General features: G+C 40.3%; 1 protein-coding gene across 1 annotated transcript in view; it reads left to right on the plus strand.

Annotated features, from left to right (window-relative positions):
* LOC117530594 (polyserase-2-like) overlaps positions 1–7,011 on the plus strand; it is a 34,598-nt gene extending 27,587 nt beyond the window's left edge. The window contains exons 5-6 of the mRNA XM_034193482.1: positions 6,424–6,632; positions 6,738–7,011. Of these exons, the coding sequence (XP_034049373.1) occupies positions 6,424–6,632; positions 6,738–7,011 (483 nt within the window). The remainder of the gene's footprint in view (positions 1–6,423; positions 6,633–6,737) is intronic.
* Positions 7,012–25,395: the final 18,384 nt, after the last annotated feature.

Raw genomic sequence — 25,395 nt, forward strand, 5'->3', positions numbered from 1 at the left:
AGAGTTTAATGTTGTTGTCCTGATCAGAGTGTCTGAAATGCATTTCTCCTGTCATAAACGTACTGAGATTACCCTATCACCCATAATGCAACTGGACATAACATGCCCACACTAAAACCTTAGAAAGTAGTGCATTACTTTAAAACTAAAACATGATATTTTCACTTTATAAATCTTCAAAAGGGACGTTAATTTAAATAACTTGTCCGAAATAAGTTTGGTTACAATTTGAACCATAAGTTAAAAATGTATGCCTCTGGATGACTTGGGTGATATTGGCCACATATCAGTATGGGGTTAAACTAAATGAGTTTTTTTTTTTTTTCTTTTTCTGTGACCAGTTCTCCTTTGCCTGCAGAGGATAGAGCAGTTACTTCTAGAAGCAGTTCTCCTCTGTTTGTAGAGGGTAGAATTACACATCTTATCACTTTTGTTTACTACGCTAACAGTCTAAAAATTATCGGGCAAAAATTTATCGGAAGATAATTAGCCCGATAATGGTTTAGTCCGTTTAATGTATAATCATCTTTGGGTCATGAATCACAGATCAAGATTGAGGAGAAAATATGCCCTTAAAGACATTCATGTCCAGTGGTAGTGATCCAGATAGCAGCTTTACTGGAAATGTAACAGCAGCACCTCCAACAGCGGAAAACACAGACAGTGGGAAATACTACATCTGCAGGAAACAACAGAAGCAGCAAAAACAACAGCAGCCATAAACACCATATCAACCATAAGCAGAAAACACTGAAAATTCCTGAAAAATTATGTATGGGTAAAGATATATTTTGGACCAATTTCAATGCACAACACTGGTCAACATTTTTTTTTTTTTTTCTTGCATGGACTGAGAACTGATTTAGGGTAATTTTGGGGTGCTGATCTGAGCTCAGAATTTCTTCTATCATACCATGTTTTTTGGGTTTTTTTTTTTTTGCAATCTGCATGTTTTGTATTGATGGATTATGCAAAAGCTGATCATTCACTGCAAGAATGCAGCTTTTGCTTCAATACCTGATACGAGAAATGTTTTATATCTAAAATACATGATGTGATTGACAAAAACTAACACTAGATTTGGATTCAGTGCCCCCAAGTTACCTAAAATCCGTTGAAAAACTCAATGCAAGAAAAATAGTGTTGACCAGCGTAATATACCCAATAATTCAAATCCAATTACATTTTATCCACAAATCTGATTGGTTAATCGTGTGACATAAATCAGGCATATAATATCTGTGGAACGTAACAAAATATGAGACCAGTGGCCAAATATGTATTACTCTGTGTTCTGACTGATGTCATTACTGTTGAATGTCATTCCTGTACTCTACGCGCAACAGTGCATGCACGATCAACTGCGCATGCGCAGTATTGTTGGGATGCGAACTTTGAGACGCAATTCTTCAGAACACCACCTGCACGCTCTGCTAGCTGTTAGCAATGTTAGCTCAGAGTGAAAGAAAAGCGCGTGCCACCCCCTATATAGGTGAATTTAAGCTATCACACGAAAGTATTGATGTGAATTCTGTTACAGAATTACCGTTTCACATTTGATGGATTTTCACATTTGACGGATTACCCTGTGCTCTGACCGCTGTTGGAGAGACGGCTCACTGCCTCAAGGTAAGCCTACTACCCTCGCCAACCGAAGTACTTCCAGAAAGATAAACCATAAAACGATGGAATTGGATTAGAATGGGAATAACCCCCTTTTGTCTGATGATGTGTCGGATGTTCATGCTGTCATATATGGTTGAAAATATCCGTTTTATCGGCTCCACTAACGCCTCACTGATAAAGCAATATTTTCGACCGTATATCCCAGCATGAACATCTGACACATCAGACACAACAGGCTTATTCCCTAATTATACATTCTTTCCAGCCATTTGAATTTGAACTACATCAAATGCTGAAGATGTCAGGTCAATGCTGGAACTATCCTTAGTCAGTCCTAATGGGCAACATAGTTGCTAGCTTTCATTAATTATTATAATCATGTGACACAACTGTGCCTTATTTTATGTGCCAACAAATTATGGCTGACTTTAGTGAATATATTGATAATGTTTACACACGGAGCGTATCCTAGCAGTCACAATCACAAACAATCACAAGCAACATTTAATGATTTAATGGACTTCAAATCACATGATCAGACATAAAGTGTGTAAGAATGTCAACAATCCACTTTCATGAAGGAGTGGAAAGCACAACATATTTCAGAACAAAGGATCACGTTATTAAAGCCATTGCACAGGCACGTACAACAGAACTGATGGTAAAACGTTAAGGGAGGAAGACATCTGTACGATTAGAAAACATACTGTTACTGAAGAAAACACTGGTGATCATATGGCGCCTTGGACTCTGTGGCTGTTCTTGACATGTCTCATCATCATCATCAGGCTCCGTAAGATTTCCTGCTTTGATTTAAAATAGGTTACAAAGCTCATTGTACTTGCTTTTAAAGATAACAGAGTAATAATTTGACACTCATGCATCTTTACAGCTGCACCACCTTTTGTTCTGGCTGTTGATATACCAAAATACCACTGGCAGAGTCTGCTTAAATTTTTACCTTGTGTTATTTTGTTGTCAGTTTATGTTTGAATTGATGCTTAGTTATGTTTTTGTTTGGTGTTAATAAATTGTGTGTGTGCGCATATATATAACATATATATACACACACACATATATATATATATATATATATATATATATATATATATATATATATATATATATATGCACACACACACACACACACACATACCATCATCTTTGTGCAATGTATTTATATTTCTTCCAGTGGGTTTACTTCATTAAGTGATAATAATAATGCTAATGATTTTCTTTCTGACAAGATATAACATACCTTGGTACTCCAAGAACTGGTTTCTGGATATGTAAACATTTGATATTTTGGAGCTCCTAAAAGGTGGAGCTTGGATTTTTATTTATTTAGTTGCAATATGATGTTTCTTTAGTCAACCACCAGCATGAACCTATAATTTACTTAATTATGCCTGTATATCTTTTCTACAGAGTCCAGTGTTCAGGGTAAATAATTGTTTGCAGTTGTACAATTTAAAAAAAAAAATGCATACTGCCTAAGTAGTGAATTTCATATTTGGTCAGTCGGGTTTATTTACATAATTATGTTAATGTTAATGATAATTGAGCCTCCTTTGAGGACATATAGTCATTGTTGTAGCTATTTTTTAATTGTTTCTTTTATTACTGTTACTACCATTCTAATACTTCTGTTAGTTTTTCAGTGTAACTACTGTGAATTGTAGCTCATTATTCTATTCCTGTGTGAATCTTAGGAGTGGTTACCATTTTCATCAGAGATTAGCTCACGCTAGCTTGGCTACACTCTTGGATTTTCCTAAAAAATGCAATTCTAAACAAAACAAACAAACAGAACACAGTACTCACAAACCAGACTGGAAAGAAATGGCAGCACTCTCTTACCCTCAAACAGTAGACAGTGGACCAAAATGGAAAAACAAACAAGGCGTGGTTTAAATAAACAGACTCAAGAAAAGCAGGTGCAAATAATCAAAGGTGATCAAGACGTGAAGAACTTAAAATGAACACGAGGACAGTAAACCAGGAGATCCTCAAGACTAAATAACATAAGACCATAACCAACTAAGCATTTAAGAGAAAAACATTTAACATAGAATAACCAAAGACACTAGAAAGAAACCATAATGCATAAACATAAAGAAAACAAGAGGCATAAATCAGGACCCAAACATCATATGCAAGAACAAAGAGCAAATTACCAAACAATAAAAAAAAACACAAAAGACAAGTGACACTCAACCTATTACAGTGAGGAAAATAAGTATTTGAACACCCTGTGATTTTGCAAGTTCTCCCACTTAGAAATCATGGAGGGGTCTGAAATTTTCATCTTAGGTGCATGTCCACTGTGAGAGACATAATCTAAAAAAAAATGTGGAAATCACAATATATGATTTTTTAAATAATTAATATGTATGTTACTGCTGCAAATAACATTTGAACACCTACGACCCAGCAAGAATTCTGTCTCACACAGACCTGTTAATTTTTCTTTAAGAAGCCCTCTTATTCTTCACTCTTTACCTGTATTAATTGCACCTGTTTGAACTTGTTACCTGTATAAAAGACACCTGTTCACACACTCAATCACACTCCAACCTGTCCACCACAGCCAAGACCAAAGAGCTGTCTAAGGACACCAGGGACAAACTGTAGACCTGCACAAGGCTAGGATGGACTACAGGACAACAGGCAAGCAGCTTGGTAGAAGACAACAACTGTTATGATTATTTATTAGAAAGTGGAAGAAACACAAGATGACTGTCAATCTGTCCGCATTTGTGTCGCGGGGGGGGGGGACAAACGACACACTCACATGCCATTTGTGTTGCCTCCTGTCTTGTACACCAGCATGGACTCCCAAAATCTCCTGTACAATTTCCTGTATTTCAACCCATGAGTTTCAGTTGTGTGGGTAGCATGACCCAAGCACAGGGTCACCCCTTTATGTCTGGTCTGCTTGAGGTTTCCTCCTCAAATCAGAGGGAGATTTTCCTTACCACTATCACCTGTGTGCTTGCTCTAGGGGTTGGTAAGGTTAAACCTTACTTGTGTGAAGCACCTTGAGCCAACTTTTTGTGATTTGGTGCTATATAAATTAAAATAAATTGATACAAATTGAGAACTGAACCTGGAAGATGTCCTGCCAGAACAACAAATGTAAATTGATAACGGTATGGTACATGCTTAAAAATTCAGGATCATTAGGAAGAATTTTATTTATTTAAGATAAGAGTTAGACTGTTGTGGTTAGAGGTCCGGATAGAACCGGACCATTACAAGGTGCTGGACTCAAACACTGGGAGCAAGAACCAGAACAGGTTGTGAACGAAAAGACTTATTTAAAACAAATAAAGTACTGTGCTGAGCTGGAGGAAGCCTGCCGAGTTGAGACTGAGCCCATATATAGTTGTGAAAGTTCAGGAGCTGCAGAGCACACAGGGCCAGACTTTGGAGTCTGAGAATGAGCTGGAGTCCTGGAGTATATGGAGCTGGAACCAGAGCCAGGTGGGATGCAGGGAGTCAAGGATGAGAAACTAGGATGATGGAGGAGAGCACAGGTGAGTAACTGCACTTGTAACATTGGAAGCCTTAACCAACAAACAGTGCACTGAAGCCTTAAACAGGAATGTTCTCAGGTCCAGGAAAAAAGTTCACTGTTCACTGTTTTCTGTTCAGGAATTGTTCAGTTGATGAATTATCTTCAGAGGTCAGAGGTCAGGTGCTGCACATCTTGTGACGCAGTTCCAATTAAGCAGGACTTAACTTTAGAAATGACTTGGAAAGTTCTTAGCTTTTCTGCATCAGAGCTCATACAGTTCTTGGAATTTGTTCCTGGAAACAGCTCTTGGTACTAGGTCTTGGAAACAGTTCTTAGTCATGCACAGTCAAACAGGAGGAGCGTGAGAACAAATTCTCAGACATGGAAGAACTTAACTGAACATGGGCAGAGCTGTGCGCTTCAGAGGCAGAGAGCAAATGAGTTCCAGTGTGACGTCATGCAGAGAGCAGCGTGGAGGCCAGGCAGGAAAGTGTCTGGAAACACAAAAGGATCAATGAGCTCTAATACGGGAATTAGAGATGGCCAGGTTACCTGGAGATGAGCTACGTTAAGCTCAGACGTCAGTGCGCATTGAAGCGGCAGGAATGACGACGTGTAGAATCTGGCATGGTCAAGGACATGGATTCATCATGGAAGGCTCACTGAAGAGCCGAATCCGGCCGGTCAGGGTCACGGAACAAAGACTCTGGCCAAAACTGAGCTCAGAGCCGGGGTTTAAGTAGCCGGTTCCTGATCAAGAGTTCATGCGAGTCAGCTGTGAGGAGAAGATGAGCTGCAGGAGTTCCTTGGCTCTGCAGTGCGCCATCTGGAGGGAAAACATAAACTACACACAAGAGGTTCAAAAAGGGAAGAAGAGAGGCAGACAAAGGTAGACCATGACATAGACTCTGCTAACTCACTGTGCACACTCCTCAACAGTAGGTGGCAGTATGCACTTAATATCAGCTGCTATTTGCCAAAGTACCAAAATAAAAGTTTTGGCACCATCCCAGCCACATGTATCTGTTTTTTAATTCTTGTTTACTTTCCCATTCTGTTTGTATTTCACCTCATAATAATGTGATGTTTTCCTTTTCATGTGGACCGAGATCAATGTTTAAAACAGGTGTGTAAACGGTTTCAAAACGCTTTTAAGCACGGTTTGAGTCAGCCAATGTCTTGAATTTCTGTTTTACTTTCCCTTTCTGTTGTGCAAAGTACATTGTACTTCATTAAAGATGTTGCTGGTTGACAATCTGACTGAAAATCACTAACAGTCATTACTACATATATTTGGTTACATTCTCTCAGAATGTGGAGTGGCACCTCTGAGCTCAAGAATTGTGGGTGGTGTAAACACATCAACTGGATCATGGCCCTGGCAGGTCAGCCTTCAGATTATTTCCGGCAATCAAAGCTTTCATGTCTGTGGAGGGACTCTGATCAGCAGCCAGTGGGTGCTCACTGCAGCTCACTGCCGTGTAACGTAAGAAGAACTGATATTCAGTCACAAACCTGACAAATAATGATACATTACTGTAATTTCCACTCATTGCATGATTTCACTTATTTGTGTCTATTTTATGTGCAGATCAAACACCAGTTGGTGGGTTGTTGTAATGGGCCAAGTGAATCTGGCTACCCCAAGTGATCATACGCAGATCCACCTCATCTCCAAGTTCATTATACATCCTTCATTCAACCCATCAAGGTATGGCAATGACATTGCCCTGATTCAACTCAGGGGCCCAGTCAACTTCACCAATTACGTCAGACCGATCTGCCTGGCAAGTAACTCCAGCAGGTTCTACACCAACACCACATGCTGGTCCACAGGATGGGGCCAAATCAACAGCAGTGGTTAGTGTTTACTCAGTCTTTATATTATAGTATTTATACAATGAAAGTTTAACATACATATGCAAAATCACCGTCATCCCTCCTCAGAGGCAGCTCGAGTATCAGGATGCACATTCAGTTAAAGCAGTTAGAGACAAAAATGGAATAAGTCAGAACCATTAACCTGGTGTCCGTTCATCAGTCAGTGTTTGTCTGTGACAGGAGAGAATTTGTTGTTTGAGTGAGTGTTAATGCTGAGCCCTGTGACAGACCTGCGTCCTGTACTGGGTGCCCTATGACTAGTGGGATAGGCTCCAGCCCCCTATGACCCTTAACTGAAGTAAGCAGGTATTGAAAATGGATGGATGGATGTTAATGCTGATATATTACTGAGGAAGAGGCTGCCAAAATCTCACTTAATGTTTGGCACGGTGGCTTAGTGGTTTGCACTGATGTCCCACAGCAAGTAGGTAATGGTCAGTCCTGTTTAGATTTTTGTCAGCGTTGAACCTGGTGAAAGAGAACTCAATTTACACAGAGAATAACCACATGAAGAGACTGAAGTTCTTTCCTGAATCAGGGAGAGCTCGCGAACGTGACCCTCGTCGCTGTCTGTCAGACAGCTTTGAAGGCCCTGCCCACTTGCCTCCTGTATTTAATGAAACAAAGTTGCATACAGACATATGGAAGAGACAATATACAACTGGGACTGCAAGCAGTCATATACGGGCCCTCGAACCACATGACCGCCTGCTGAGGCCAGCGTGTCCCCTTGTGACCAGATGTGGGCATGTGTGTACAGGTGCAACCAGTCAACACACAGGACGGAGCTGTAATCATGTCCAGCAAGTTTGAAGGATCTACGATGAAGTATGTGGGCATGACAGCCGTTCGAAGTGAAACAGCATCCTCAGAAAAGGTCGCTAAAGTTTGACGAACCCTAGCAGCTACGCCTTTTGACGTAATTACTTGTACATTCTTTTGATAACTTTTGTTCACCATGGGGTCATGATGATGTTGACCAAATTTGAAGACGATTGGATGAAATCCCTAGGACAAGTTTGTTCAAATGTAAGTACTGGAAATGGCAAAAATTAGCTCAAAATCGAAACTTAAAATCAAAATGGCCGACTTCCTGTCGACATTTCACCATTACGGTAAGAGACTTTTTTGTACATCCCAGCATGTTATATATGTGTACCGAATTTCGTGAGGCTACGATGAAAAAAACCCCTATGTGGAGGTTTTTTTGAAACTTTCTGACAACTTTTGAAAATTTCTTGAGGGCGGTATTTCACGATTTTGCTGTGACCTTGTGCAGAACCCCCAAAATATTGAATTTCTGATCCGGCCGGACGACTTTGCAAAGTTTGAGTTTTTGAGCATGGGAAGAGGCCGAAATTTGGATTTCAAAAGTGAGAATATTAATAATAATAACTCGGACTGCAAGCAGACATATACGGGCCCTTGTTCTGAGCAACTGCCTACCAAGGCCGTTGCGTCCCCTTGTGACCAAATGTGGGCATGTGCGTACAGAGGCAACCACTCATCACACAGTTCAAATTTCAAGCAAATCACACAATGCATGAAGGAGTTATGACATGTTGATGGTTCATCCACTAGGGGGCCCTCAGTGTACAAACAGAGGGGCAAGGTGTGGTAAGGGGCTAACCCTCATTACACATGTGAAGTTTCAAGTCAGTCAGGTAAAGCATGAAGGAGTTATGACCAGTTGATTGTTTATCCAATAGGGGGCGCTCAGAGCACAAACAGAGGGACCAGGTATGTCAGGGGCCAACTTTCATCACACGTTAAGTTTCATGTCAATCAGGCAAAGCATGAAAGAGTTATCATGACTTGATGTTCCATGGTGTAGCGGAAAGCTGTGATCAAACAACCAACATCTTAAGCTTGCATTAAGCAGAGGCCATGGAGTTTCTTCAAACAAAGAAACTCCATACAGCAAGACCTGGTATATCTCCAGGTGTCAAAGAGGAGACGCTCCAAGCCAGGCACAGCTTGGATAAATACAAAATCCAGCTATGGAACAAGAGTGACCCCTGTTGGACGATTTGGGGAAGGGCAGGTGACTGACTCCTGCGGACTCAAAATTGTAACCACATTTTAAAAAGGAAATCTCATTGTATTGTTGTAACAAAAGAAAAAAGAAAAGGAAACATGTCACAAAACTAAAGTCATTTCAAATGGCAACTTTCTGGCTTTAAGAAACACTATAAGAAATCAGGAAAAAAAATTGTGGCAGTCAGTAACGGTTACTTTTTTAGACCAGCAGGGGGAAAAAAATATGGAATCACTCAGTTCTGAGAAAAAAATTATGGAATCATGAAAAACAAAAGAACACTCCAACACATCACTAGTATTTTGTTGCACCACCTCTGGCTTTTATAACAGCTTGCAGTCTCTGAGGCATGGACTTAATGAGTGACAAACAGTACTCTTCATCAATCTGGCTCCAACTTTCTCTGATTGCTGTTGCCAGATCAGCTTTGCAGGTTGGAGCCTTGTCATGGATCATTTTCTTCAACTTCCACCAAAGATTTTCAATTGGATTAAGATCCGGACTATTTGCAGGCCATGACATTGACGCTATGTGTCTTTTTGCAAGGAATGTTTTCGCAGTTTTTGCTCTATGGCAAGATGCATTATCATCTTGAAAAAATTATTTCATCATCCCCAAACATCCTTTCAATTGATGGGATAAGAAAAGTGTCCAAAATATCAACGTAAACTTGTGCATTTATGATGATGTAATGACAGCCATCTCCCCAGTGCCTTTACCTGACATGCAGCCCCATATCATCAATGACTGTGGAAATTTACATGTTCTCTTCAGGCAGTCATCTTTATAAATCTCACTGGAACGGCACCAAACAAAAGTTCCAGCATCATCACCTTGCCCAATGCAGATTCGAGATTCATCACTGAATATGACTTTCATCCAGTCATCCACAGTCCACGATTGCTTTTCCTTAGCCCATTGTAACCTTATTTTTTTCTGTTTAGATGTTAATGATGGCTTTCGTTTAACTTTTCTGTATGTAAATCCCATTTCCTTTAGGCGGTTTCTTACAGTTCAGTCAGACGTTGACTCCAGTTTCCTCCCATTCGTTCCTCATTTGTTTTGTTGTGCATTTTCGATTTTTGAGACATATTGCTTTAAGTTTTCTGTCTTGATGCTTTGATGTCTTCCTTGGTCTACCAGTATGTTTGCTTTTAACAACCTTCCCATGTTGTTTGTATTTGGTCCAGAGTTTAGACACAGCTGACTGTGAACAACCAACACCTTCTGCAACATTGCGTGATGATTTGCCCTCTTAAGAGTTTGATAATCCTCTCCTTTGTTTCAATTGACATCTCTCGTGTTGGAGCCATGATTCATGTCAGTCCACTTGGTGCAACAGCTCTCCAAGGTGTGATCACTCCTTTTTAGATGCAGACTAACAAGCAGATCTGATATGATGCAGGTGTTAGTTTTGGGGATGAAAATTTACAGGGTGATTCCATAATTTATTCCTCAGAATTGAGTGATTCCATATATTTTTCCCTTTGCTTGGTCTAAAAACGTAACCGTTACTGACTGCCACAATTATTTTTCCTGATTTCTTATAGTGTTTCTTAAAGCCAGAAAGTTGCCATTTGAAATGACTTTAGTTTTGTGTCATGTCTGTGATCTGCTTTTTTTCTACAAAATTAAACAACTGAATGAACATCTTCCGAGGGCCGGTGATTCCATAATTATTGCCAGGGGTTGTATATGTGTGTGTGGTATATAATTCCAGGTAAACCAGTTACAAGATTTATTCTACAGGACTTGCTTTGGTTTCAAAGCGGAATTTTAGGGCCACTCTGATTTATATATATAAAACTAGACAAAGGAAACTCTAGAAACTACATTACCCAGAATTCTTGGGGGTGGAGCTTGTTAAACTTTAAAATCGCTTGTGCCCAGGAATTCGCTCGCTTTTCTTTCACTTTCCTGCATTTTGCCGTGCGCTGTTATGTGTCGGACGCAGCCCAGAGAACCGACCAGCATTTGAAGGACCCGTATAAAATAAGCAGAGCACGGTAACAAAGGATAACAGAGTTTAATGAACATAACAGTGCTGTGAAAAAATATAAAGTGCGCGGTCTGGCGTGGTGGTTTTGCGGTGCGCTCCCAGCAGCGCTAACGGTCCGAGCCAGAACCAATTCGGACCCAAGGACCCCGCCGACACCCCCCAGGTGGCCGCGACAAACCGAGTCTGTGAAAGAAGGAATCATTATGTGAGTCCACACTCAACACACAGAGAGAACGCTCAAGGTGCACAAACAGCAAACACTTCCTGGCTTAATTACTAATCAGCTTCCCACCCTGCAGCATGGAACACCCAGTTCACAAAACTCCACTGCAGTGGAAGCTGATTACACGACCAACATCAGGGTCAATATAATAAGGTGTGAGGGACACCACATTTACTGACTGTATAAATGTTAGTCACAAAATCTAACGTACCTCAGGAAGTGTGCTGACGAGCGGAGACCTCACCCCCTCCTCTTTCACAGACCATGCATCAAACTGGACGTTCTCTGCATCCACTGATGATGAGATGGCTCTCCGAGACGACGATCGCACCCGTCTGGTCACAAGGTCGAGTCTCTGGCAAATACACACTGTGTACTCCAGTCTTAAATGCCACCATGTTCCAATCCATGTAGATGCACCACAGCTGTGAGTCCTGATGAGCCGCAGGGGATCAGCCTCAGGTGATCAGGGTGAGGTCCTGATAAACTCAGCTACACAGCCACTCAGTCCCAAATGCAAGCCACCTGGAAGGAAAACAAAAAGACAGACAAAAGACAGAAACAAAAAGGCAGCCAGGCCCCCCCAGCCATACAACAGTGCGCTTCTTGATTCTAAAGACGCGCCCTGGCCGTCAAGAAAATTTATGACTCTGTTAAAAGCAGCGTGCTACTTAAACTCCTTTTTGTTTTGCGGCAATTACTTTTTCGACAACTTTTGAAACTTTTGTCAAGTTAAATGCGCCAGCGCACTTGACTTTCTTTTTTCGAATTTTCAAATTAAACCTTTTTCTTCTCTTCAAACTCCAAATTCCTTTCTCGAACATTTTCTTCTAAAGTCAGCTATTTTTGCATTGAGTTTTGATTTGCCAAGCTTCCAACAGACGACGATGAAAGACGAATTTTTGATCGAGCGCTGCAGAGAAAAACATCCAGGTCAGCTGAGATGTTCAACAGCGACTTGAACCGCAGCTGCAAAATCACTGCACAATAACAGCGATTGTCCCACAAACGACGAAACTGAGCGGGTTGGAGCGCTGACTGAAAAAGAGAGGATTCCAGCATCGGACCTCGCAGAGACCAGCTGCAACTGCGCTCAAGTAAGACAGGGCTATATTGTCAGATAAACAGAGTGGCTTTATTTAACTCTATTCAAAATCATTAATCTTCTCTGAAGTTAATAAATACCAAAGTAAATTACCTGTTAAATTAGGACGAACCTTACTCCTAAAACTCCCGCTATGAAACCAAATTATCTGAACGTCATCGATTAAATTGCTCACTGTGATATGTCCTGTTATTAACTCCTGCCAGAGTTTTAATAAATATCTTAAACGTGTGAAGTTGTCTGTGATTTTTGTATGGGTTTTTACAGAGGGTGTCAGATCTGACCTCGGGAGCTTATCCCATAGAAATTGAGGACTGATTTTAATATTTCCTATCAACTGACCCTAAAATCAATGATGTTATAGATCATTAAGGCAGCGATAGGGGCAAGCTGTTTTTAAGCATTTATTGTTGTTGAGTGGAATAGTTTTGAAGAGGAGGTGTTGCCTGCTTCAAACCCCTCTGTGTGCGAATCACGTCACAACGCGCCGACGTCGCGATGTCAACAGCTTGACGCGCCGCCGTCAAACTGTGCTACGTCACGACGTAAACAGTCACCTTCTTAGTACGCCAGCTCCGAACGGCTTAGCGGCCACGAGCGGTGTTGAGAATCATAACGATTTGTTTCATTAAGCATTACTCGGTGAACCAAGCTGCTTCTAACGATCAGTAACTGCATGAAACCTGCATGTTAATCAGTCCGTGTAATTTCGTTCAATTGATTTCCTCTGTCGGCGCGACACGCTACAGTACGGGCCTGCTAACATGCACTAGCTTCTACAGCCATGCTAATGGTCCCTTAACCCGTACTGAACACTAATCAGCCATCGGAAAGCCAGAGGCAATAGCGTGCTAACAGGCCGTTAGCTACTCTCAAACGCCGAGACGCCGATCATTGAATTAACCCAGGTGCTAATCACCACAGCTAAAGCGCCTAAGCAGTTAGCCTAGCTTCTGCTAACACATAACAGCATGCTACAGTAACCAGATAGTCCGCCAACTGCTGTTAACTAGACTGTATCACATGTAAATAATTTCCAGGGACTTTTTAACTTTTCCCTACCACTTAAAAGAATAACTACTATTAACTGAATCATTTATTATCAAGTTTATCTTGCATAATAATTTTTTTGTCGCTTCTCCAATTCTAATTGGAAATATTAATATTTTTAACTGTTTTGATACTCATCAAGTGTACACATATGTAATCGTGTGTTTTCACAACTAGCTAATGAACTTTGTAGTTTCAATCCTACTTAATTAGGATTAATCAGGAAATCATTTAAATAACATAAAGAAAAAAAATTGTTTTTTTATAACTCTTCTACTTCATTTAAAGAACACCTCCTTCATGAGTGATTTCTTTTTAAAGTGAAAGTGCTGAAGCTTTACCAAAAGGTAACCCATAACAATTCTAAACAGAGAATATTGGTGTACATCACAATAACTAAACACAGGAAAGTTCTACTTGTGTGTACATAATACAATGAATGACACTCCTCAACATTTTCCTTTTGCATTTGTGTGAATTCTCCAGTGCTGGTTTCACCTGCAGTTAACTCACTAATCCCTTCCACACTTCTGTAGCTGGATCATCTGTAAATATTTTTATTATCGCTCATCTTATCCTGTTGTTAATTCTTTGTTTTGTTTCTGGTGGACACTGTCTAATCGTCATCCCAGAAAGCCAACATGGCCACACCCAGTGACAATAAACCAAGAACTTCTACCGACCTGGAAAGCCAAGGTCATAGCGACTCAGGTGAGCTTTTAGAAGAGGTCTTATCTGACTTGACTGCCGAAATATTCCCTGGCTACTTGCATGACATGCAACAAGCCACACGCGAAGGCATAGTTGCTGAAATGTCTGAACTCATCAGTCAGACATTAGCAGCAACTGTGGAAAAGAAAAACCTGGCTACACTGCTTGGCAAGTTAGCCATTGCCACAGCCCTGAAGCTCAAACATGTGGAATCACTCATGGATAAATCAGTTCTTTCTCTGAAAAGGCAGAATGAACAAAATGCTGAATTGCGCAAGACAAACTCCTGAGACAGTGATTAGAAGAAACACAACAGTCTTTGACCCTTGCTGAAGAAAAATGCCAACTCACCTGCAGAATTCAACATCTTCTTGAACAAGGCATACACCGACGCTAATGAGCGAGGCACCCTTATCTATATTGACGACGTCCTAATGCAAACTCCACATTAGACACACATTTGGATGACAGACCACATTCTGAGCCAACTCACGACTGCTGGTGCAAAAATCTCCCTCTCAAAGGGTCAGTGGTGTCGGACCAAGGTCAACTATGTGGGCCTCCTTGTCAGACCAGACGGAGTGCAACCCACTGTCCATGAAGGATTTTCGTTTCAAAGAAAAAAAAAATATTAGATACAGATAATATTATAAAATGCATTAAAATTGTAATCCTGTGAACTAATCCCCATTTTTACTTAATATACCTGTAATCTGAATACTTCTTTTTTCCTGTAATTGTAGTGGAATACAGTTACCATTTTTTGTATCCTAATTATGTAATGCCGTTACATGTATTCGTTACTCCCCAAGCCTGAAAATGAATACTGATAGAATAACTCCATTAATGTCAATTCTGTCATTTCTGCAAAGTTAAGACATAACATATCTTTTAATATTGAATAATGCACTAATTCTGAAGTTTTGTAACAAACACAGACAGATGGCATTCTGGGTAAAATGTGCCTCTGCTCACACTGATTGGATGATTCATTCTATGTAAACCAACATGTTAATGTGAGGTGTGTCATGTGCTGGTGTTTACAGATAAGTGTGCTTTTGTAAAATATGCCATTTTTTAATTTGAAAAAAAAAAAAGGCATTTTCAAAAAAAAAAAATATGATATAACTGGTGTCAAAATAAACACTGCCATGATCTACTGGTGCCAGTGCGAGTTTTGGCCCTTTTTCAGCTGATTTTTCATTCGTGCGAGAATTTTTTGGATTGCACAGAGTTTCAGGTTAATCACGCGTCCTGCATCATTTAGTATACATGGAGTAACGAGCTGTTTAACATCTCACAACCACCTCCTGATTGGCGAAAGTATGGTCAAATGAAAATCAAACCTGTTGATATTCTGGTCAGCCGTCATGAGGGTATCTGCTGCTGAAACGTTACAAGCATCCAACCTCTTGCACTGCCTGTGTGAAAACACCACAGACCTGTCTTGTAATTTTTTTTTTTTTTTTAACTTTGATATCTCCCATCGAGAGTTTTTTGTAAATTAAGTTAGACAAAAAAAAGCTGTTTTTGTTTTGCTTCTGGAAACAAAAGTCCGACGTGGTTTTTGAACGTAAAATGAATACAGTGATTGAAAATATCAGCCCAGCTTCAGTTTGAATGCTGCCATGAACACTACTGGCCAGTAGATGGCAGTAGAGACCATGAAAACTTGCAAACACAAAATTCCAGATAATCTGTGTTGCTACTTGCTACGTTTAAGATGCGTGGAATTTAACAAAAGCAAACAATAACGTCTATAAACAGAGAATATATTCACATGAGTTTTAGGCACTAGAGTTTAATGTTGTTGTCCTGATCAGAGTGTCTGAAATGCATTTCTCCTGTCATAAACGTACTGAGATTACCCTATCACCCATAATGCAACTGGACATAACATGCCCACACTAAAACCTTAGAAGTAGTGCATTACTTTAAAACTAAAACATGATATTTTCACTTTATAAATCTTCAAAAGGGACGTTAATTTAAATAACTTGTCCGAAATAAGTTGGTTACAATTTGAACCATAAGTTAAAAATGTATGCCTCTGGATGACTTGGGTGATATTGGCCACATATCAGTATGGGGTTAAACTAAATGAGTTTTTTTTTTTTTTCTTTTTCTGTGACCAGTTCTCCTTTGCCTGCAGAGGATAGAGCAGTTACTTCTAGAAGCAGTTCTCCTCTGTTTGTAGAGGGTAGAATTACACATCTTATCACTTTTGTTTACTACGCTAACAGTCTAAAAATTATCGGGCAAAAATTATCGGAAATAATTAGCCCGATAATGGTTTAGTCCGTTTAATGTATAATCATCTTTGGGTCATGAATCACAGATCAAGATTGAGGAGAAAATATGCCCTTAAAGACATTCATGTCCAGTGGTAGTGATCCAGATAGCAGCTTTACTGGAAATGTAACAGCAGCACCTCCAACAGCGGAAAACACAGACAGTGGGAAATACTACATCTGCAGGAAACAACAGAAGCAGCAAAAACAACAGCAGCCATAAACACCATATCAACCATAAGCAGAAAACACTGAAAATTCCTGAAAAATATGTATGGGTAAAGATATATTTTGGACCAATTTCAATGCACAACACTGGTCAACATTTTTTTTTTTTTTCTTGCATGGACTGAGAACTGATTTAGGGTAATTTTGGGGTGCTGATCTGAGCTCAGAATTTCTTCTATCATACCATGTTTTTTGGGTTTTTTTTTTTTGCAATCTGCATGTTTTGTATTGATGGATTATGCAAAAGCTGATCATTCACTGCAAGAATGCAGCTTTTGCTTCAATACCTGATACGAGAAATGTTTTATATCTAAAATACATGATGTGATTGACAAAAACTAACACTAGATTTGGATTCAGTGCCCCCAAGTTACCTAAATCCGTTGAAAAACTCAATGCAAGAAAAATAGTGTTGACCAGCGTAATATACCCAATAATTCAAATCCAATTACTTTTATCCACAAATCTGATTGGTTAATCGTGTGACATAAATCAGGCATATAATATCTGTGGAACGAACAAAATATGAGACCAGTGGCCAAATATGTATTACTCTGTGTTCTGACTGATGTCATTACTGTTGAATGTCATTCCTGTACTCTACGCGCAACAGTGCATGCACGATCAACTGCGCATGCGCAGTATTGTTGGGATGCGAACTTTGAGACGCAATTCTTCAGAACACCACCTGCACGCTCTGCTAGCTGTTAGCAATGTTAGCTCAGAGTGAAAGAAAAGCGCGTGCCACCCCCTATATAGGTGAATTTAAGCTATCACACGAAAGTATTGATGTGAATTCTGTTACAGAATTACCGTTTCACATTTGATGGATTTTCACATTTGACGGATTACCCTGTGCTCTGACCGCTGTTGGAGAGACGGCTCACTGCCTCAAGGTAAGCCTACTACCCTCGCCAACCGAAGTACTTCCAGAAAGATAAACCATAAAACGATGGAATTGGATTAGAATGGGAATAACCCCCTTTTGTCTGATGATGTGTCGGATGTTCATGCTGTCATATATGGTTGAAAATATCCGTTTTATCGGCTCCACTAACGCCTCACTGATAAAGCAATATTTTCGACCGTATATCCCAGCATGAACATCTGACACATCAGACACAACAGGCTTATTCCCTAATTATACATTCTTTCCAGCCATTTGAATTTGAACTACATCAATGCTGAAGATGTCAGGTCAATGCTGGAACTATCCTTAGTCAGTCCTAATGGGCAACATAGTTGCTAGCTTTCATAATTATTATAATCATGTGACACAACTGTGCCTTATTTTTATGTGCCAACAAATTATGGCTGACTTTAGTGAATATATTGATAATGTTTACACACGGAGCGTATCCTAGCAGTCACAATCACAAACAATCACAAGCAACATTTAATGATTTAATGGACTTCAAATCACATGATCAGACATAAAGTGTGTAGAATGTCAACAATCCCACTTTCATGAAGGAGTGGAAAGCACAACATATTTCAGAACAAAGGATCACGTTATTAAAGCCATTGCACAGGCACGTACAACAGAACTGATGGTAAAACGTTAAGGGAGGAAGACATCTGTACGATTAGAAAACATACTGTTACTGAAGAAAACACTGGTGATCATATGGCGCCTTGGACTCTGTGGCTGTTCTTGACATGTCTCATCATCATCATCAGGCTCCGTAAGATTTCCTGCTTTGATTTAAAATAGGTTACAAAGCTCATTGTACTTGCTTTTAAAGATAACAGAGTAATAATTTGACACTCATGCATCTTTACAGCTGCACCACCCTTTTGTTCTGGCTGTTGATATACCAAAATACCACTGGCAGAGTCTGCTTAATTTTTACCTTGTGTTATTTTGTTGTCAGTTTATGTTTGAATTGATGCTTAGTTATGTTTTTGTTTGGTGTTAATAAATTGTGTGTGTGCGCATATATATAACATATATATATACACACACACATATATATATATATATATATATATATATATATATATTATATATATATATATAATATGCACACACACACACACACACACATACCATCATCTTTGTGCAATGTATTTATATTTCTTCCAGTGGGTTTACTTCATTAAGTGATAATAATAATGCTAATGATTTTCTTCTGACAAGATATAACATACTTGGTACTCCAAGAACTGGTTTCTGGATATGTAAACATTTGATATTTTGGAGCTCCTAAAAGGTGGAGCTTGGATTTTTATTTATTAGTTGCAATATGATGTTTCTTTAGTCAACCACCAGCATGAACCTATAATTTACTTAATTATGCCTGTATATCTTTTCTACAGAGTCCAGTGTTCAGGGTAAATAATTGTTTGCAGTTGTACAATTTAAAAAAAAAATGCATACTGCCTAAGTAGTGAATTTCATATTTGGTCAGTCGGGTTTATTTACATAATTATGTTAATGTTAATGATAATTGAGCCTCCTTTGAGGACATATAGTCATTGTTGTAGCTATTTTTTAATTGTTTCTTTTATTACTGTTACTACCATTCTAATACTTCTGTTAGTTTTTCAGTGTAACTACTGTGAATGTAGCTCATTATTCTATTCCTGTGTGAATCTTAGGAGTGGTTACCATTTTCATCAGAGATTAGCTCACGCTAGCTTGGCTACAACTCTTGGATTTTCCTAAAAAATGCAATTCTAACAAAACAAACAAACAGAACACAGTACTCACAAACCAGACTGGAAAGAAATGGCAGCACTCTCTTACCCTCAAACAGTAGACAGTGGACCAAAATGGAAAAACAAACAAGGCGTGGTTTAAATAAACAGACTCAAGAAAAGCAGGTGCAAATAATCAAAGGTGATCAAGACGTGAAGAACTTAAAATGAACACGAGGACAGTAAACCAGGAGATCCTCAAGACTAAATAACATAAGACCATAACCAACTAAGCATTTAAGAGAAAAACATTTAACATAGAATAACCAAAGACACTAGAAAGAAACCATAATGCATAAACATAAAGAAAACAAGAGGCATAAATCAGGACCCAAACATCATATGCAAGAACAAAGAGCAAATTACCAAACAATAAAAAAAAACACAAAAGACAAGTGACACTCAACCTATTACAGTGAGGAAAATAAGTATTTGAACACCCTGTGATTTTGCAAGTTCTCCCACTTAGAAATCATGGAGGGGTCTGAAATTTTCATCTTAGGTGCATGTCCACTGTGAGAGACATAATCTAAAAAAAATGTGGAAATCACAATATATGATTTTTTTAAATAATTAATATGTATGTTACTGCTGCAAATAACATTTGAACACCTACGACCCAGCAAGAATTCTGTCTCACACAGACCTGTTAATTTTTCTTTAAGAAGCCCTCTTATTCTTCACTCTTTACCTGTATTAATTGCACCTGTTTGAACTTGTTACCTGTATAAAAGACACCTGTTCACACACTCAATCACACTCCAACCTGTCCACCACAGCCAAGACCAAAGAGCTGTCTAAGGACACCAGGGACAAACTGTAGACCTGCACAAGGCTAGGATGGACTACAGGACAACAGGCAAGCAGCTTGGTAGAAGACAACAACTGTTATGATTATTTATTAGAAAGTGGAAGAAACACAAGATGACTGTCAATCTGTCCGCATTTGTGTCGCGGGGGGGGGGGACAAACGACACACTCACATGCCATTTGTGTTGCCTCCTGTCTTGTACACCAGCATGGACTCCCAAAATCTCCTGTACAATTTCCTGTATTTCAACCCATGAGTTTCAGTTGTGTGGGTAGCATGACCCAAGCACAGGGTCACCCCTTTATGTCTGGTCTGCTTGAGGTTTCCTCCTCAAATCAGAGGGAGATTTTCCTTACCACTATCACCTGTGTGCTTGCTCTAGGGGTTGGTAAGGTTAAACCTTACTTGTGTGAAGCACCTTGAGCCAACTTTTTGTGATTTGGTGCTATATAAATTAAATAAATTGATACAAATTGAGAACTGAACCTGGAAGATGTCCTGCCAGAACAACAAATGTAAATTGATAACGGTATGGTACATGCTTAAAAATTCAGGATCATTAGGAAGAATTTTATTTATTTAAGATAAGAGTTAGACTGTTGTGGTTAGAGGTCCGGATAGAACCGGACCATTACAAGGTGCTGGACTCAAACACTGGGAGCAAGAACCAGAACAGGTTGTGAACGAAAAGACTTATTTAAAACAAATAAAGTACTGTGCTGAGCTGGAGGAAGCCTGCCGAGTTGAGACTGAGCCCATATATAGTTGTGAAAGTTCAGGAGCTGCAGAGCACACAGGGCCAGACTTTGGAGTCTGAGAATGAGCTGGAGTCCTGGAGTATATGGAGCTGGAACCAGAGCCAGGTGGGATGCAGGGAGTCAAGGATGAGAAACTAGGATGATGGAGGAGAGCACAGGTGAGTAACTGCACTTGTAACATTGGAAGCCTTAACCAACAAACAGTGCACTGAAGCCTTAAACAGGAATGTCTCAGGTCCAGGAAAAAAGTTCACTGTTCACTGTTTTCTGTTCAGGAATTGTTCAGTTGATGAATTATCTTCAGAGGTCAGAGGTCAGGTGCTGCACATCTTGTGACGCAGTTCCAATTAAGCAGGACTTAACTTTAGAAATGACTTGGAAAGTTCTTAGCTTTTCTGCATCAGAGCTCATACAGTTCTTGGAATTTGTTCCTGGAACAGCTCTTGGTACTAGGTCTTGGAAACAGTTCTTAGTCATGCACAGTCAAACAGGAGGAGCGTGAGAACAAATTCTCAGACATGGAAGAACTTAACTGAACATGGGCAGAGCTGTGCGCTTCAGAGGCAGAGAGCAAATGAGTTCCAGTGTGACGTCATGCAGAGAGCAGCGTGGAGGCCAGGCAGGAAAGTGTCTGGAAACACAAAAGGATCAATGAGCTCTAATACGGAATTAGAGATGGCCAGGTTACCTGGAGATGAGCTACGTTAAGCTCAGACGTCAGTGCGCATTGAAGCGGCAGGAATGACGACGTGTAGAATCTGGCATGGTCAAGGACATGGATTCATCATGGAAGGCTCACTGAAGAGCCGAATCCGGCCGGTCAGGGTCACGGAACAAAGACTCTGGCCAAAACTGAGCTCAGAGCCGGGGTTTAAGTAGCCGGTTCCTGATCAAGAGTTCATGCGAGTCAGCTGTGAGGAGAAGATGAGCTGCAGGAGTTCCTTGGCTCTGCAGTGCGCCATCTGGAGGGAAAACATAAACTACACACAAGAGGTTCAAAAGGGAAGAAGAGAGGCAGACAAAGGTAGACCATGACATAGACTCTGCTAACTCACTGTGCACACTCCTCAACAGTAGGTGGCAGTATGCACTTAATATCAGCTGCTATTTGCCAAAGTACCAAAATAAAAGTTTTGGCACCATCCCAGCCACATGTATCTGTTTTTTAATTCTTGTTTACTTTCCCATTCTGTTTTGTATTTCACCTCATAATAATGTGATGTTTTCCTTTTCATGTGGACCGAGATCAATGTTTAAAACAGGTGTGTAAACGGTTTCAAAACGCTTTTAAGCACGGTTTGAGTCAGCCAATGTCTTGAATTTCTGTTTTACTTTCCCTTTCTGTTGTGCAAAGTACATTGTACTTCATTAAAGATGTTGCTGGTTGACAATCTGACTGAAAATCACTAACAGTCATTACTACATATATTTGGTTACATTCTCTCAGAATGTGGAGTGGCACCTCTGAGCTCAAGAATTGTGGGTGGTGTAAACACATCAACTGGATCATGGCCCTGGCAGGTCAGCCTTCAGATTATTTCCGGCAATCAAAGCTTTCATGTCTGTGGAGGGACTCTGATCAGCAGCCAGTGGGTGCTCACTGCAGCTCACTGCCGTGTAACGTAAGAAGAACTGATATTCAGTCACAAACCTGACAAATAATGATACATTACTGTAATTTCCACTCATTGCATGATTTCACTTATTTGTGTCTATTTTATGTGCAGATCAAACACCAGTTGGTGGGTTGTTGTAATGGGCCAAGTGAATCTGGCTACCCCAAGTGATCATACGCAGATCCACCTCATCTCCAAGTTCATTATACATCCTTCATTCAAACCCATCAAGGTATGGCAATGACATTGCCCTGATTCAACTCAGGGGCCCAGTCAACTTCACCAATTACGTCAGACCGATCTGCCTGGCAAGTAACTCCAGCAGGTTCTACACCAACACCACATGCTGGTCCACAGGATGGGGCCAAATCAACAGCAGTGGTTAGTGTTTACTCAGTCTTTATATTATAGTATTTATACAATGAAAGTTTAACATACATATGCAAAATCACCGTCATCCCTCCTCAGAGGCAGCTCGAGTATCAGGATGCACATTCAGTTAAAGCAGTTAGAGACAAAAATGGAATAAGTCAGAACCATTAACCTGGTGTCCGTTCATCAGTCAGTGTTTGTCTGTGACAGGAGAGAATTTTGTTGTTTGAGTGAGTGTTAATGCTGAGCCCTGTGACAGACCTGCGTCCTGTACTGGGTGCCCTATGACTAGTGGGATAGGCTCCAGCCCCCTATGACCCTTAACTGAAGTAAGCAGGTATTGAAAATGGATGGATGGATGTTAATGCTGATATATTACTGAGGAAGAGGCTGCCAAAATCTCACTTAATGTTTGGCACGGTGGCTTAGTGGTTTGCACTGATGTCCCACAGCAAGTAGGTAATGGTCAGTCCTGTTTAGATTTTTGTCAGCGTTGAACCTGGTGAAAGAGAACTCAATTTACACAGAGAATAACCACATGAAGAGACTGAAGTTCTTTCCTGAATCAGGGAGAGCTCGCGAACGTGACCCTCGTCGCTGTCTGTCAGACAGCTTTGAAGGCCCTGCCCACTTGCCTCCTGTATTTAATGAAACAAAGTTGCATACAGACATATGGAAGAGACAATATACAACTGGGACTGCAAGCAGTCATATACGGGCCCTCGAACCACATGACCGCCTGCTGAGGCCAGCGTGTCCCCTTGTGACCAGATGTGGGCATGTGTGTACAGGTGCAACCAGTCAACACACAGGACGGAGCTGTAATCATGTCCAGCAAGTTTGAAGGATCTACGATGAAGTATGTGGGCATGACAGCCGTTCGAAGTGAAACAGCATCCTCAGAAAAGGTCGCTAAAGTTTGACGAACCCTAGCAGCTACGCCTTTGACGTAATTACTTGTACATTCTTTTGATAACTTTTGTTCACCATGGGGTCATGATGATGTTGACCAAATTTGAAGACGATTGGATGAAATCCCTAGGACAAGTTTGTTCAAATGTAAGTACTGGAAATGGCAAAAATTAGCTCAAAATCGAAACTTAAAATCAAAATGGCCGACTTCCTGTCGACATTTCACCATTACGGTAAGAGACTTTTTTGTACATCCCAGCATGTTATATATGTGTACCGAATTTCGTGAGGCTACGATGAAAAAACCCCTATGTGGAGGTTTTTTTGAAACTTTCTGACAATTTTTGAAAATTTCTTGAGGGCGGTATTTCACGATTTTGCTGTGACCTTGTGCAGAACCCCCAAAATATTGAATTTCTGATCCGGCCGGACGACTTTGCAAAGTTTGAGTTTTTGAGCATGGGAAGAGGCCGAAATTTGGATTTCAAAAGTGAGAATATTAATAATAATAACTCGGACTGCAAGCAGACATATACGGGCCCTTGTTCTGAGCAACTGCCTACCAAGGCCGTTGCGTCCCCTTGTGACCAAATGTGGGCATGTGCGTACAGAGGCAACCACTCATCACACAGTTCAAATTTCAAGCAAATCACACAATGCATGAAGGAGTTATGACATGTTGATGGTTCATCCACTAGGGGGCCCTCAGTGTACAAACAGAGGGGCAAGGTGTGGTAAGGGGCTAACCCTCATTACACATGTGAAGTTTCAAGTCAGTCAGGTAAAGCATGAAGGAGTTATGACCAGTTGATTGTTTATCCAATAGGGGGCGCTCAGAGCACAAACAGAGGGACCAGGTATGTTCAGGGGCCAACTTTCATCACACGTTAAGTTTCATGTCAATCAGGCAAAGCATGAAAGAGTTATCATGACTTGATGTTCCATGGTGTAGCGGAAAGCTGTGATCAAACAACCAACATCTTAAGCTTGCATTAAGCAGAGGCCATGGAGTTTCTTCAAACAAAGAAACTCCATACAGCAAGACCTGGTATATCTCCAGGTGTCAAAGAGGAGACGCTCCAAGCCAGGCACAGCTTGGATAAATACAAAATCCAGCTATGGAACAAGAGTGACCCCTGTTGGACGATTTGGGGAAGGGCAGGTGACTGACTCCTGCGGACTCAAAATTGTAACCACATTTTAAAAAGGAAATCTCATTGTATTGTTGTAACAAAAGAAAAAAGAAAAGGAAACATGTCACAAAACTAAAGTCATTTCAAATGGCAACTTTCTGGCTTTAAGAAACACTATAAGAAATCAGGAAAAAAAATTGTGGCAGTCAGTAACGGTTACTTTTTTAGACCAAGCAGGGGGAAAAAAATATGGAATCACTCAGTTCTGAGAAAAAAATTATGGAATCATGAAAAACAAAAGAACACTCCAACACATCACTAGTATTTTGTTGCACCACCTCTGGCTTTTATAACAGCTTGCAGTCTCTGAGGCATGGACTTAATGAGTGACAAACAGTACTCTTCATCAATCTGGCTCCAA

The sequence above is a fragment of the Thalassophryne amazonica genome, chromosome 18 (genome assembly GCF_902500255.1).
Source record: "Thalassophryne amazonica chromosome 18, fThaAma1.1, whole genome shotgun sequence".
Taxonomy (NCBI): Eukaryota; Metazoa; Chordata; class Actinopteri; order Batrachoidiformes; family Batrachoididae; genus Thalassophryne; species Thalassophryne amazonica.